The sequence below is a fragment of the Gadus morhua genome, chromosome 10 (assembly GCF_902167405.1).
Source record: "Gadus morhua chromosome 10, gadMor3.0, whole genome shotgun sequence".
Lineage (NCBI taxonomy): Eukaryota > Metazoa > Chordata > Actinopteri > Gadiformes > Gadidae > Gadus > Gadus morhua.
This window is the reverse complement of record NC_044057.1, coordinates 27,091,921-27,106,675: the sequence shown is the minus strand read 5'-3', so window position 1 is coordinate 27,106,675 and position 14,755 is coordinate 27,091,921. Positions and strand designations below refer to the sequence as shown.

At 54.4% G+C, this 14,755-nt stretch overlaps 1 protein-coding gene across 3 annotated transcripts in view; it reads right to left on the bottom strand.

Annotated features, from left to right (window-relative positions):
• The window catches only part of ndst1b (N-deacetylase/N-sulfotransferase (heparan glucosaminyl) 1b), a 48,977-nt gene that overhangs the window by 2,505 nt on the left and 31,717 nt on the right, over positions 1 to 14,755 (bottom strand). For 2 of the 3 annotated variants that reach the window (XM_030368748.1, XM_030368749.1), the window contains exons 2-13: positions 13,436 to 14,525; positions 11,421 to 11,903; positions 10,132 to 10,219; positions 9,547 to 9,701; positions 8,389 to 8,574; positions 6,316 to 6,444; positions 5,519 to 5,701; positions 4,311 to 4,407; positions 3,898 to 4,021; positions 2,012 to 2,186; positions 1,078 to 1,248; positions 302 to 411 (exon numbers count right to left, since the gene is read on the bottom strand). In XM_030368748.1, coding sequence (XP_030224608.1) covers positions 302 to 411; positions 1,078 to 1,248; positions 2,012 to 2,186; positions 3,898 to 4,021; positions 4,311 to 4,407; positions 5,519 to 5,701; positions 6,316 to 6,444; positions 8,389 to 8,574; positions 9,547 to 9,701; positions 10,132 to 10,219; positions 11,421 to 11,903; positions 13,436 to 13,978 — 2,444 coding nt within the window. In that variant the 5' untranslated portion in view covers positions 13,979 to 14,525. The remainder of the gene's footprint in view (positions 1 to 301; positions 412 to 1,077; positions 1,249 to 2,011; positions 2,187 to 3,897; positions 4,022 to 4,310; positions 4,408 to 5,518; positions 5,702 to 6,315; positions 6,445 to 8,388; positions 8,575 to 9,546; positions 9,702 to 10,131; positions 10,220 to 11,420; positions 11,904 to 13,435; positions 14,526 to 14,755) is intronic. The other variant, XM_030368750.1, reaches the window with a different exon arrangement.

Genomic DNA, 14,755 nt, shown 5'->3' with positions numbered 1-14,755 from the left:
ATTGCATAAACGTCATAAACGCAAATATCGGCCGATTATATCGGTCGAACACTAAAGCAAATAAAATGAATTGAATTGAATTATTCAAAGGCATGTGCGCTAGAGAGCGAGTCTTTCACTGGGCTGGGGTTGGCGGTTCCATTCCCACCGGGGCCTGCCCTGCCTAGAATGCGTGCACTCGCGGAATCGATTCGAGGAGACTTCTTGTTTCAGCCGAATAAACGGTCTGGAAACAGATCGGAGAGACGATGCAAGACAAGGATGAAGTGTGGATCAACGTTGACTCGTCAGCGGGACTCACGCCAGGATCTTGTGGTAGTTCACCACGTTGCTCAGGCTCAGGAACTTCTGGATCTTATCCATAATGGAGGCTGGCTCGCTCTTCAGCATCTGCCCGTCCAGGACCAGCAGCTAGAGGAAGAGGAGGGGACGAAGGAGGAGAGGTTTTAAAGAAAACACACCTTTTATTAATGCTTTTATCAGCTGTGAATATCAGCCATTCTATATCCCACTAATGACGTCACCTTGATGATAAACATTCCTACAGCCTACTCATGATGTCACCTTGATGATAAACATTCCTACAGCCTACTCATGATGTCACCTTGATGATAAACATTCCTACAGCCTACTCATGATGTCACCTTGATGATAAACATTCCTACAGCCTACTAATGATGTCACCTTGATGATAAACATTCCTACAGCCTACTCATGATGTCACCTTGATGATCAACATTCCTACAGCCTACTCATGATGTCACCTTGATGATAAACATTCCTACAGCCTACTCATGATGTCACCTTGATGATAAACATTCCTACAGCCTACTCATGATGTCACCTTGATGATAAACATTCCTACAGCCTACTCATGATGTCACCTTGATGATAAACATTCCTACAGCCTACTCATGATGTCACCTTGATGATAAACATTCCTACAGCCTACTCATTAAGCATACAGTCTAATTGTGTTCAATGTTTCATTAATTGCTTGATCCATCGTCCTAGAGCTACTGATCCGTACTGGTCGGACCCTGATTTCGAACACACTCCTTCCCAGTGCCGCCGTACCTGGCTGGCATGGTAGTGGGAGAGCCAGCGCTCCAGGTGCACGGCGTACCAGCCCGGCACCAGGCAGCGGTTCTGCAGCACGCGCAGCCGCAGGGGCCCCTCGGGGCCCGCCGTGATCACGTCCTGGAACGAGTACTTCAGCGCCACCGGGTCCTCATGGGCCCGCTGGTGCTGGGGGGGGGGCGCACACACACACACACACACACACACACACACACACACACACACACACACACACACACACACACACACACACACACACACACACACACACACACACACACACACACACACACACTCCTTTATTTCATTGTACTCTTGTTCACATATGAAGCGCCTTGGGTCTGGTGCAAGGCGCTATAAAAAAATAAAGGTTCTTACGATAATCATTGAACTGAATCACTCAAATCAATGAGTCGAGTGATCCACCACAGACACCCACAAGGTGGGGGGAGGTGGGGGCTCTACGGTGGGGGCTCTACGGTGGGGGCTCTACGGTGGGGGCTCTACGGTGGGGGCTCTAGGGTGGGGGCTCTAGGGTGGGGGCTCTACGGTGGGGGCTCTAGGGTGGGGGCTCTAGGGTGGAGGCTCTAGGGTGGGGGCTCTAGGGTGAGGGCTCTAGGGTGGGGGCTCTACGGTGGGGGCTCTACGGTGGGGGCTCTACGGTGAGGGCTCTACGGTGGGGGCTCTACGGTGGGGGCTCTACGGTGGGGGCTCTAGGGTGGGGGCTCTACGGTGGGGGCTCTACGGTGGGGGCTCTACGGTGGGGGCTCTACGGTGGGGGCTCTAGGGTGGGGGTTCTAGGGTGGGGGCTCTACGGTGGGGGCTCTACGGTGGGGGCTCTACGGTGGGGGCTCTACGGTGGGGGCTCTATGGTGGGGGCTCTGCTGAGGGCTCTATGGTAATGCCCCCAGCTGCCCCCGGGGGTACTGACCTGGTACCAGGAGTAGGCTCTGTCGGCGGGGTTGATCAGGATGGTGACGATCTTGGCCTTGGGCAGCAGCGCCGCCGCCCGCTGGGCTGCCACCTCCGAGTCGAAGTAGTTGGCGCTCTTCTCAAAGTAGTAGTCTGAGCTGGTGTTGGAGGGGAGGGGGAAGTACTCCATGTACCTGAGGGGGGGGGGGGGGGGGGGGGGGGGGGGTTAGTAGGGGTGACTGCAGGCGGTCTGCTCCGTGTTTGGACCGTCTTACATTCAGGGCGTTCGTCAGAAGCCTTTATCCAAAGCAACTTACAATAAGTACCTTAGTCATAAGAAAGAGAAACAACAATATACCGCTGTCGGTACGATAAAGATGTTCATATAACCAAGGGCCAAGCACTAACTATCACTAGGTTAACCCATTCCCCATATACAACAAAGATAGCTAGGGTAAGACCACAACACCATGGCATAGCCATTATTTCAACCTAGTTTGATCTCTAAACACCACCATACATTATACACCTCCTAAGTTATATTAAGTGGGTTTAAGAAATATGCCATCCCATATTCGAATGTGAATGAATTGCACTAAGCGATCAGTAAATATTTATACATTTCACTTGTTTATCCCCTCCATACATTCTTCTGAATTATGGTTCCGGGGAGAAAGCGGACTCAGAGCCATTAATCATTGGCATTGTGAAAAATGAAAGAACTATAGAGGCAGTGGATAGCTGCATTTAGATCCAGACACGGACATCCCTGGTATATGTATTTATATCGTTCAGTAAGATTTACACCGATAGCGTGGACAGGGAATGCACAAGCCTACACAAGGACTTCAGGACTCACTGAAACCATCAAGACTCACTGAAACCATCAAGACTCACTGAAACCATCAAGACTCACTGAAACCATCAAGACTCACTGAAACCATCAAGACTCACTGAAACCATCAAGACTCACTGAAGCCATGAGTCATGATGGTTTAGGACTCACTGAAACCATCAGGACTCACTGAAACCATCAAGACTCACTAAAACCATCAAGACTCACTGAAACCCTCAAGACTCACTGAAACCATCAGGACTCACTGAAACCATCAGGACTCACTGAAACCATCAGGACTCACTGAAACCATCAAGACTCACTGAAACCATCAAGACTCACTGAAACCATCAAGACTCACTGAAGCCATCAGTCATGATGGTTTAGGACTCACTGAAACCATCAGGACTCACTGAAACCATCAAGACTCACTGAAACCATCAAGACTCACTGAAACCATCAAGACTCACTGAAACCATCAAGACTCACTGAAACCATCAGGACTCACTGAAACCATCAGGACTCACTGAAACCATCAGTCATGATGGTTTAGGACTGGTTTACGACTCACTGAAGCCATCAGGACTCACTGAAACCATCAAGACTCACTGAAACCATCAGGACTCACTGAAACCATCAAGACTCAATGAAGCCATCAGGACTCACTGAACCCATCAAGACTCACTGAAACCATCAAGACTCACTGAAACCATCAAGACTCACTGAAACCATCAGGACTCACTGAAACCATCAGTCATGATGGTTTAGGACTGGTTTACGACTCACTGAAGCCATCAGGACTCACTGAAACCGGAGCGATGGTCTCAATTGAGATGTTGAAGTTACATTAAATAAGGATTGCTCTTGTTTTAAAAAGCTTATGCATTTTAATGTTCTTCTGGTTGAATCTATTGTACATTTGCATTCCTGTTTTGTTTTTTTTCCCTGTGTATGCTATGATCAGGGCGTCACTGAAAGAGAGACCCTGCTCTCCATGGCCTCCCCTGAATGAATAGAGGATCAATAATGGATAACAGTGCAGTGGGTGGGGGCTTGGAAGGGCCACTCACCAGTCGATCCCCCGGTGGTAGTTGTGTCCGTTAAAGAACTGGATCTCCTCGAAGGTCTCCTTGCTGGGGTAGTTACTGGTCAGGTCTGGATGCATACCCAGGAACAGGTAGAGCGCGGTGGTCCCTGAAGGCGGACAGGACCGTTAGCACGCAGCAAAGACACGTTGTTGAATGACGAGGGAGTACAGTCGGCCGGCAGCAGAATAAGAGAAATCATTGAAAAAAGTATTTGGTATAGATTTTGTTCATTTGAAATGTATCAAATTCATTCTAATTCTTAATGACATTAAGAATTTATGATCATTAAGAATGATAATCGAGAACAAAAAAACGTTACAATTTTTTTTATAGTGAAGGCTGGTTTTGCGTAACCCAACATGACCTGCAGGGGGCGGTAAAGGGCCGGTGGTTACCTGTCTTCTGAGGGCCAATGACAAGCAGCTTGGGGAAGCGGTCGCACGTTTTCTCCTTCGACCAAATGTCTTTGTGCCTTTTGTCCTCGCAGGGGTCCTGTAGCGACAGAAAAAAATGAACAATTACAATTTTGCTTTTTGGAGCAATCGTCATTGGCCTCGAGGAACCTCTCTGACGGAGTGGCCATCAGCTCTGGCCCGTGGCCGTCGCCCCGGTGGTGCTTCCTCGAGGGAAGCAGCTCAGCTCTTTGTCCGAGCGCCGTCATCTCCCCTTCGACTAACGCTGCTCGCTGTGGTCAAAGCTCTGCAGCGCATCCAGAACGCGGCAGCGCGCCCAGAGTTCAACCCAGGAGTCTCCCATGTGACCCCCCTCTTCAGGGACCTCCGCTGGCTCCCTGAGGTAGCTCGCATCAGCTTCAAGACGATGAGACTGGCCTACAAGGTGGTCAAAGGAACTGCCCCTGCCTACCTCCAAGCGTTGGTCAGACCGCACACCCCAGCTCGATCCCTCTGCTAATGTACCCCAGCGGGCGGCCTTCACCCTTAAGAGCAGGCTGAGGTCGCACACAGAGTCAGAACTCTTCTGCTTTTGCCACGCAGCGGTGGAATGAGCTCCCTGCACAAGAACGAGAGCTTGGCACTTGTTTCTATAAACATCCTTACTGTACCGACAGCGATATATTGTTGTTTCTCTTTCTTCTGACAAATGTACTTATTGTAAGTCTCGTTGGATAAAACCGTCTGCTAAATGCCCTTAATGTAAATGTGAAAGGACAAGAACTACCCACGATAAACACTATAAAAAGATGAGAATGAATTTATAGCCCAGTCTTTCTCCAAACTTCCTCCTGTAAGCAAATATCCGGTCTGGCGAGATACAGAAAGGTCAATAAGTCCCTCTATCTCCTCTTTACAGCCTCTTATCCTCAAACATACTGCTGGGCTCCGGCCATCTTTAATCAATACAAGCACCAGATAAGCAATAGCATTTACGACGCACATAAAGTAAACCATCACCCTGCCGCTAAACTCACACCCACAGCACAAATGACCCCCCCTCAAACCACATCTCCCATCTCTTTTATTGCTTTTGAACGCTTGCTTGTTAATAATTTGGCGTTGACATTCTCTTCCTCCGTGGATCCGGCTCTGTGTGTCAGGGTCAATGACCCCCCCAGGCCAAAGGGCCAGGGTCAGCCGCTGCTCACCTGCCACAGGGGCTCTCTCTCTGAGGGGAAGAGGCTGAAGTACTTGTGGGCCAGCTGGACGGGGGGCAGCGTCATCATCTTCAGGTTGGTCCAGGTCTCCACGAACCGCACCAGGCTCTTGAAGGTGTACAGGCCCAGCCGGTCGTTGCCGTAGTTGGACAGGTGGGTCATGAAAATACTGATCTGTTGGGGGGGGGGGGACGGGGGGACGGGACGGACGGACATGTAGAGGTGAGGGTGTGTGAATTAGGCAGGGAAGTGTGTGTGTGTGTGTGTGTGTGTGTGTGTGTGTGTGTGTGTGTGTGTGTGTGTGTGTGTGTGTGTGTGTGTGTGTGTGTGTGTGTGTGTGTGTGTGTGTGTGTGTGTGCCTGTCTGTCTGTCCTGGTGTGTGTGTGTGTCTGTCTGTGCTGGTGCCTCTCTGTGCTGGTGCCTCTCTGTGCTGGTGCCTCTCTGTGCTGGTGTCTCTCTGTGCTGGTGTCTGTCTGTGCTGGTGTCTCTCTGTGCTGGTGTGTCTCTGTGCTGGTGTCTGTCTGTGCTGGTGTCTCTCTGTGCTGGTGTCTCTCTGTGCTGGTGTCTCTCTGTGCTGGTGTCTCTCTGTGCTGGTGTCTCTCTGTGCTGGTGTGTCTCTGTGCTGGTGCCTCTGTGCTGGTGCCTCTGTGCTGGTGTCTCTCTGTGCTGGTGTCTCTCTGTGCTGGTGTCTCTGTGCTGGTGTCTGTCTGTGCTGGTGTCTGTCTGTGCTGGTGTCTCTCTGTGCTGGTCTCTCTGTGCTGGTGTCTCTGTCTGTGTGTGTGACTAACAGGGTTCAGTAGCACGGTGAGGAAGAGCTCGCCCCCGTTGATGAGCTTGTCCAGCTCGTCCGGGCTGACCGGGTAGTCTTTGTAGAAGATGGTGTGAGTGAACAGACCACACGTCTGTCTGGGAAGCACCTGAAAAGGCAAGAAATAAACATTGATAAATGAAGGACACACACACACACACACACACACAAAAACACGTAACAAGCGTTCACGTTAGCAGCCAGGCCCACATATGCAAAAGCACACATGCACACGCTCCTTCCCCCATTCCTCCGTTTAGCCCCTTAATCTAAAAAAGCGAGCCACTCTGGCCCACGAGTGTGTCTGGAGATCCACCGTTCAGGGCGTTTACGTAGCGCTGCGTCGAGGGAGCTGGATATCAACGGTGGGAGTGAGGCGCAATCGCCGCCGCCCGTCCATTCTGCACGCTCTGTCACTCAAGGACAAGGGGGGCTCAAGGGGGGGGGATTTGTGAATGCACGCGCCCACAAAAGGAGCGCCACACTCGGGGCATCGCATTGTTTCCCCGTCTGGACTGAAGGTCACACCGCGCGGCGCCTCGCAGCGGAAGAGGAGGCGGACATATATCAATAAAGAGTGGATAGACCGAGCCCAGGCTGTGAAGATCGACTCTCAGAAAACAGACAAAGCTTCCACCTCCCCGGCGCACGGCCGCCGTCGTCAGCAGCCATCAAAGAGCCGCCCAGCCCGGCGCATTAAGCGCACGCATTCCTGGTCTGCACAGAAAGGTTGACATTTCAGCGTTCCTGGGGAGCGCTTTATGTACAGACCTCTGCGGCGGCGGTGGCGGGGTCAGCATCAAAGGGAGGCTGATGAAGGAGAATGATGTCACCGGTGGAACCGTCACCTGAACTCTGATGAGATGACTCCCGGGCAATTTAGAGTTCAAATAGGGCCGGCCCCCCCTCGCCCGCCCTGCCACCGCGACGCGGGTACAGACGCAGGAGGCCGAGCCCGACAGCAAGGCAGGAGAACTGAGAGCATCAGAGGAACTACAAATCAGAAGGAAGGGCTGGGAGAGGCAGACGTCCGAGAGAACCAACACGGAGGATTAGAGCAAGAGAAAGATGGAACAAACACAAACAAGGCTTAACCAACGGAGGCCGGTTGGAGAAAGTGGATTTGACAAACAAACTTTAATAAGGGGAACCGAGGATGAAGCCAGGGCAGCAGACTCCTCCGCAGTGAGACCGCTGCCTCAGAGCCGGCTCCACCACTATTTCTTTGCATGAGCAGGTTTTCCTTCCCCCCCCCCCCCCTCATTACACTGGTTTGTGCCGTTGTACAGTTTCTGGGTTTTCTTTTTTACTTGTATCCCGCCTGACGCAGCAGAACGCTGTAGTTTTCCCTGAGTGAGAAGACTTTGAAAAGTGACAGAAGTGATTTATCCCGGGAACGCGCTAGCCTCAGCTCCACTGCGAGCTTTACAGGTCCTCAGAAAACACGTTTAGCCTGGATCCACCGTCTAAAAACAGCCTTTGGTAGGCAGCGTCGTGCCTCATAAAAACAAAGAGGCCAAAAACAAGTGGATTGCAAAAAAGATAGACTAGCAGAACCCTTCTTCACATACATCAACGTATCGCCGGCGCATCACTTGACAGTGAGACAGGCTGGAGGGAGGCAGTGAGACAGGCTGGAGGGAGACAGTGAGACAGGCTGGAGGGAGACAGTGAGACAGGCTGGAGGGAGACAGTGAGACAGGCTGGAGGGAGACAGTGAGACAGGCTGGAGGGATACAGTGAGACAGGCTGTAGGGAGACAGTGAGGCAGGCTGGAGGGAGACAGTGAGACAGGCTGGAGGGAGACAGTGAAACAGGCTGGAGGGAGACAGTGAGACAGGCTGGAGGGAGACAGTGAGACAGGCTGGAGGGAGACAGTGAGACAGGCTGGAGGGAGACAGTGAGACAGGCTCGAGGGAGACAGTGAGACAGGCTGGAGGGAGACAGTGAGACAGGCTGGAGGGAGACAGTGAGACAGGCTGGAGGGATGGAGGGAGACAGTGAGACAGGCTGGAGGGAGACAGACACCCATGTCAGCGGCGTGTGGGCGTACGCTGATGCCGCTGTGGGTGAAGCCGCGGCGGAAGCGGGCGGGCTTGAGGTGGGGGTACTCCTCCGTGCTGGTCACCCGGATCCCCCAAACCTTCTTCCAGGCGTCGTAGAGCTGGATGTGCACGGGGTACACCCCCGAGTGGTGGGGCGCCACTGCGTAGCCCATGGTGGTGGGGACGCCATGCTCCTGGGGGGGGGAGGAGGGAGGGGGGGGAGGAGGGAGGGGGGGGGGGGAAAAGAGAGAGCGAGAGCGAGAGCGAGAAAGAAAGAAAGAAAGAAAGAAAGAAAGAAAGAAAGAAAGAAAGAGAGAGAGAGACACAAAAGGTACAAAACAGTCAGATAAGCCAACACACGGTGAAGCCACTAAACTCCTTCCACAGTCTTCATTTGAATTCATTCTCTGCAACGTAGACACAGAATGTGACCTGAGAATCCATCAACAGGACAACATGAGTTGTTGGCAGGCGTCCAAAACATGCCTAAAGATGAACCAAAAGAAAACTACATTGATGCTTGGCTGTGAGGAACGAGTTCAAACATCTTCAAAACTAAGTGATAGACATAGATATATATCTATATCTAGATATAGATATATCTATCAAAGCGACACCAGTAATAAGCTGTGGGATGCGCACTAGACCCCAGCTGTTACATTACAACACATTTCAGAGCTTTGTCGCGATCGTCTGGCAGTTTATACCGTGGCACAGCAGGCGTAAACATGCACCGACAGATCATCTCATTAGCCAGCTCTGGTACCGTTAATGCATCAGGACACACACACACTTTAATATTTAGTCATTAAGCAGACAAATGTACGCGAGGCGACTGGAGGGAGAGTGTCGGCAGATACCCGTCCATAAAGACCGGGTGAGGGGGTTCATCTGTTGGCGCTGGGCCTCCAACCCGTGTCACCTTCGGCTGGGCTGGACCCACCCGCTGATATCACAGCCCGTCCCAACCACATTAAATAGTACTCAGGTTCCAAAATGTACTTCTGCCACTAGATAGACCGGACCATTTGGCGTATTAAAACGATTGGCCGATAATACCTCCACTAAAAACAGTTAATTATGGACCTTACGCATATATATAAAGCGGTAGGGGGTGACGCTACACCGGGGACTGACACCAAGGCCTCGGCAGTCCTGTCACTCACCATGGCAAACTTCTTGTTGAGCAGCATCTGCTCAGCCAGCACCGACTGGTTGTGGAAGAGGTGTGGCTGCATGTGGCTCCACATGTGGGGGAACCACCAGAACTCCTTGACGTAGGAGAGCAGCAGGTCGTCGCCAAGGTCCTCCTCGTCAGAACCTGGAGGGGAGAGGGGGGAGGAGGGGAAGGGAGGGAGGAGGGGCGGCGAGGAGTAGAGTAGAGTAGGTAGGGATGGGAGAGCAGAGAAGGTACAAATGGAGGGAACAACAAACGGAGAGGAAGAGGGAGAGAGGGAGAGAGAGACAGAAAGGGAGAGAGATAGAAAGAGAGACAGCGGGGGAGAGACAAAGATAGCAAGAGAGACATAGGGGATAAGAAGGTCAACAATGATCTCAAATGAGGGAGAAGAAGAGGAGAGAATAGTAAAAAAATTATTGGAAAGCAGAGAAAGAGGAAAAAAGGGATTTGTGAGATTGGCTGTTCCTTCTGGGAGCGTTATCACATTCTGTTTGCTAGGACTTGTTATCAGCCCAGTGGCTCCGAGCAGCACCCCCGCCTCCCCCCTTCCCAGGAGGCTTCATCCTCTCACCGGCGTGAAAGAACTTCCCGGAGAAGCCCAGGTTGAAGGTGAAGTTGGGCACGTGGGTGCGCAACTCCCTCTGCGTCTCCAGCAGCGCCTGGAAGGAGAGAGGAGAGAGGAGAGGAGAGAGGAGAGAGGAGGGGGGAGGAGGAGGGAGAGAGGAGGGGGGGGAGGAGAGAGGAGAGAGGAGGGGGGAGGAGAGAGGAGCGAGGGGGAGAGGAGAGAGGAGGGGAGGGGGGGAGGAGGGGAGGAGAGAGGGAGAGAGGAGGGGGGAGAGGAGGAGAGAGGAGGAGACAGGAGAGGTGAAGCACACGCCGCTGCTGCACCGCCAGTGTTGCCGGGGCGTGAACGCCAACACACACGCACAGAAGGATAGCTTTCCCCCCCACTTTCTTTCAGAAGCCATCCAGCGTCTAACCCGAGGTCTCCACTATTCTGTTTGATACTTGGCTCTCCTCTGATTTGGCTGTTTGTTTTATTTGATCTCCGCGCTGGATGGGAATCTCACTGTGTGTGTGTGTGTGTGTGTGTGTGTGTGTGTGTGTGTGTGTGTGTGTGTGTGTGTGTGTGTGTGTGTGTGTGTAATGCTGATTTGCAGTCAGCCACTGAGGTTTGAAGCTTCTTCTCCCTACTTCTGCCTCCTGCACACATGAGGACGGGTATGTGTGTGTGTGTGTGTTGCGGTGTGTGTGTTTGTTGTGCGTAGTGTGTGTCTGTTGTGTCCGTGTGTTTGTGTGTCTGTTGTGGTTGCGTTTGGTGTGTGTGCGAGCATTCCGAAGCCCTTCAATATTCTCGGTGCGTCCTCCGATCGCGCTGCGCTGGAGTACTGTCTAGTGTCTGGGGGGGGGGGGGGGGGTTGCTGTCAGCTTAGAGTGGCCCACCGGGACATCCCCCCCCCCCCCCCCCCCGCTGGGAACCGTTCAGTGGGGGGGGGGGGATGAGGGAGGACTTTCAAAGGGATACACAAGAGTACACACACACACACACACACACACACACACACACACACACACACACACACACACACACACACACACACACACACACACACACACACACACACACACACACACACACACACAGCTCTGTGTTGGCGTATCCTCGTGTGCACGGTGTTTGGAGACCGTGGGGACACTGGGACAGGGGGACAGACAGGAGACAGGAGCTCTCAGCCCCTTGCGAGGACACTTTGACCGGTACAAAGCCAGCAAAGGAAAACACAGCCCAGCTGGCTGCAACGCGCTCCATGTGCTACAGGGTTCACACACACACACACACACGAACACAAATACGCTCACCTTGACGTCGGGAACCTTCATGCGGGTGCCCTCCTTGCCCACGAAGATGTCGTCGATGTCCACCAGCAGGTGGCGCTCCAGCGACAGCGAGAGCCGCTTGCCCGTCAGGAAGGCCACGGCGTCCACGAACACCAGCTTGTGCAGCCAGAAGGCCAGGTTGTTCCCGAAGAGCACGCGCTGAATGCCGTCGTGCAGCCCCAGGTCCTGCACCACCGAGGGCAGCAGCGCCGCGTTCTGTCCCAGCAGTGCTGCGCTCTCCGCCGACTGCGTCTTGGCCAGCAGCACGGGCTCGTAGGTGGAGTGGTTGGACTGGAACACGGTCCAGTCGTCTCCGGGCAGCGGGCCGGCGATGGGCTGGCCGGCTCGTGTGATGAAGAGCAGCGGGGACTTGGGGTTGACGGTGCAATCCTTCAGCCCCAGGTTGGAGTGCAGGAAGAGGGGGAAGCCCTTGAGCTGCGCGCTCAGAAGGCTGTTCTCGTTGGCCTGCAGGATGGAGAGAGGGAGGGAGAAGGAGTGAGCGGGACGGGGGGGCGTTTGGACAGAGAGCGCGGGGGGAGAATGGAGGAGGAAAGACAAAAGAGAAGGGAGTGAACATCCAAACGGAGAGAGCGACCCACAAGGGGTTGTAAGGAAGGAAAACATTTATTTCGCACAAGAGGCTCATTGTGTGGCGGCGGCGGTGTGATGCCCAGGGAGGCGTGCGGTTCCCCTCCCCCCAACCTCCTCCGGGAGCACGGTGCGTCAGACGTGAAGGCTCGCTGCACGGCCTGTGTGGCCCCACGAAGAGCACCACCACGGCTAATGAAGAGGGAGGGAGGGAGGGAGGGGTCTCTCTCTCTCTCTCTCTCTCTCTCTCTCTCTCTCTCTCTCTCTCTCTCTCTCTCTCTCTCTCTCTCTCTCTCTCTCTCTCTCTCTCTCTCTCTCTCTCTCTCTCTCTCTCTCTCTCTCTCTCTCTCTCTCTCTCTCTCTCTCTCTCTCATGACGGCGTGGGCGGATGTGAGAGAACGCCGTGTGAGTTAACACTTGCCCACGCGAGTGTCTGTGCGATGAAACACTATTGATCAGGAGATGCTAATAAAGAACAAGTTCTTTGAGCACATTTTGTGTGCGCAGGCTACCGGTGTGCGTATCTGTACCGCGGCGGGAAAACGTTTAATCTGTCCCACTGGGTATTTACCGGGATTAGGAAGCCACGATGTGCACGACACTAAGTAAGACGGAGCCTTTAATGTGTTAACACAGTGGTGGAGCACAGGGGTAGGAGACAGGAGGTAGGAGACAGGGAGGAGGAGACAGGGGGGAGGAGACAGGGGGCCCACTAGCAGCTCCGTCTCCCTGACGGAGACAACGTTGTTTTGAGGCCGTTCGTCGCCCTTGTTCTGAGAGCCAGCTCCTCCAAAACAATTCCAAATGTCCCCGTGGTCACCTGGTGAGGCTGAGGAACACATTTTGCCGAAACAGAGGAATGCTGTTTACCTCGTAGTCCCGTGGCGTTCGAACGCTACACTCTGCATTTCATCACACAGCCCTGAGGGGTTACCCTCACAGGAATACCGCTGCACGTTATACATACACCTGCTGTGTGTCACTCTCAGGCGTTTTGCCTGAGAAGAGCAGCCTTCATACCTCCATATCCAATTATTGCACGCCTTTTAGTGGTTGGGGGGGATGGTGATTCATCGGTGAGACGTGCAAACTGGGGGAGGGGGCTGAAGAAATCAGACAGCAGAGAGGCCCAGAAAAGGGAGCAAGCGAGCGAGAGTGAGAGAGAGAGAGAGAGAGAGAAGTGCTATTGAACCAGGCAGGTCTTTCCAACCCTGTGAATTCTATCTCCACAGAGACAGCCGAGCCAGATGGACAGGGCAGAAGGTGTGAGAGAACCAGCGAGAGGGAGGGAGGGAGGGAGGGAGGGAGGGAGGGAGGGAGGGCGAGCGAGCGAGCGAGCGAGGGAGGGAGAGCGAGGGAGGGAGGGAGGGCGAGCGAGGGAGCGAGGCGGTGCGCTGTGTCGTGCTCACCTTGAAGAAGCCGATGATGCCCACGCCGTACTCCACACAGTACTTGTCCAGCAGCTCGCGGTTCCAGGCGTCCAGGTTGACGTACTTCAGGATGTTCTCGTAGATGACCAGCGTGAAGCGGCCGCGCTCCTTGTCCGTCAGCGTGGGCATGTCGCCCTTGCCCGGTGAGATCTCCGTCCGGTAGCGGAAGCGCGCCGACTCCAGGATGGCCACGATCTCCTGGCCCAGCTGGGAGTATTGGGACTCCACGAACACCAGCACCACGGGGTCCGTGCGGGCACCGGGCTCCCCCCCCGGGCCCCGGGACCCGCCCCCCGGGGGGAGCAGCCGCGAGGGGGTGACCCGGGGGTCGTAGGGGTCGGCCGACGCCCCCTCCTCCCCGGTCGCGACCCCCCGAGAGGGCTCCAGCTCACGCTTGGCACCATACAGGAAGTAGGCGGAGATGAAGAAGCTGACGGCGCAGAAGAGGAATAGGAGCAGCAGGGAGGTCTGCAGCGGGAGCAGGCGGACCAGCCGACGGAGACGCACCACGCATCCCAGCATCGTCCCACGCCGTCGGCCCGGCAACGCACTGCCACTCGCCGGCTCTGGCGTCCGGGGCTCAGCGGCGGGGTTTCATTAAAGGAGACAGGAAACAGGAAGAGGACGACAGGAGGGGGGGCTCAGAGCAGGGCGGGTCTCGTTATCCAGGTCGAGGCACGCGGCGGGAAGGCGGCGGCAGAGGGAGGAGCCACTGGAGAAAGAAAGACGGTTTCACGTTGGGTCGCCGTCATAGTGCCCCCGCTTATGTCACCATGGCAGAGGAGGGCGGGGCTTCCGACCGATGGGACACGCTCACGCCCCGGGCAGCGAGAAGGCGCGGTCAAGTGGGGGTGTGTTTGGGGTGGGGGGGTCCAAGGGCTGTGGAGATGCCTCCGCTTCGTGGTTAGAAAGATGGCCGAGGTAACCTCCAACCTATGATCGAAACCGGCCAATGGCGGCCCGGCTTGCTTTCGATGGTCTCTCCTGATTGGCAGATGATTCTCTTGGGGCGGTCACCCGAGTCATGTCAGCCGCTCCATTGGCTCGTCTTTCCCTGGGCACTGCTGACCTAGAACAACACAAGGAGGGAAACAAACGCGTTAGGACCAGAGAACAGAGCAGGAAACGTGATGCGGCCACAAAGAAACTAAAGGATCATGTTCGCAGAGCAAAGAGCGATAACCCGTTTGTCTCTCTGTGGTGCGCGGTGGCGAGTGTAGGAGGTGTACATTACTGCTGCCAACACTTCAGCGGAGTTTGGCTCAACCTGTTCACCTGCACACCGCCGTACCAACCCTC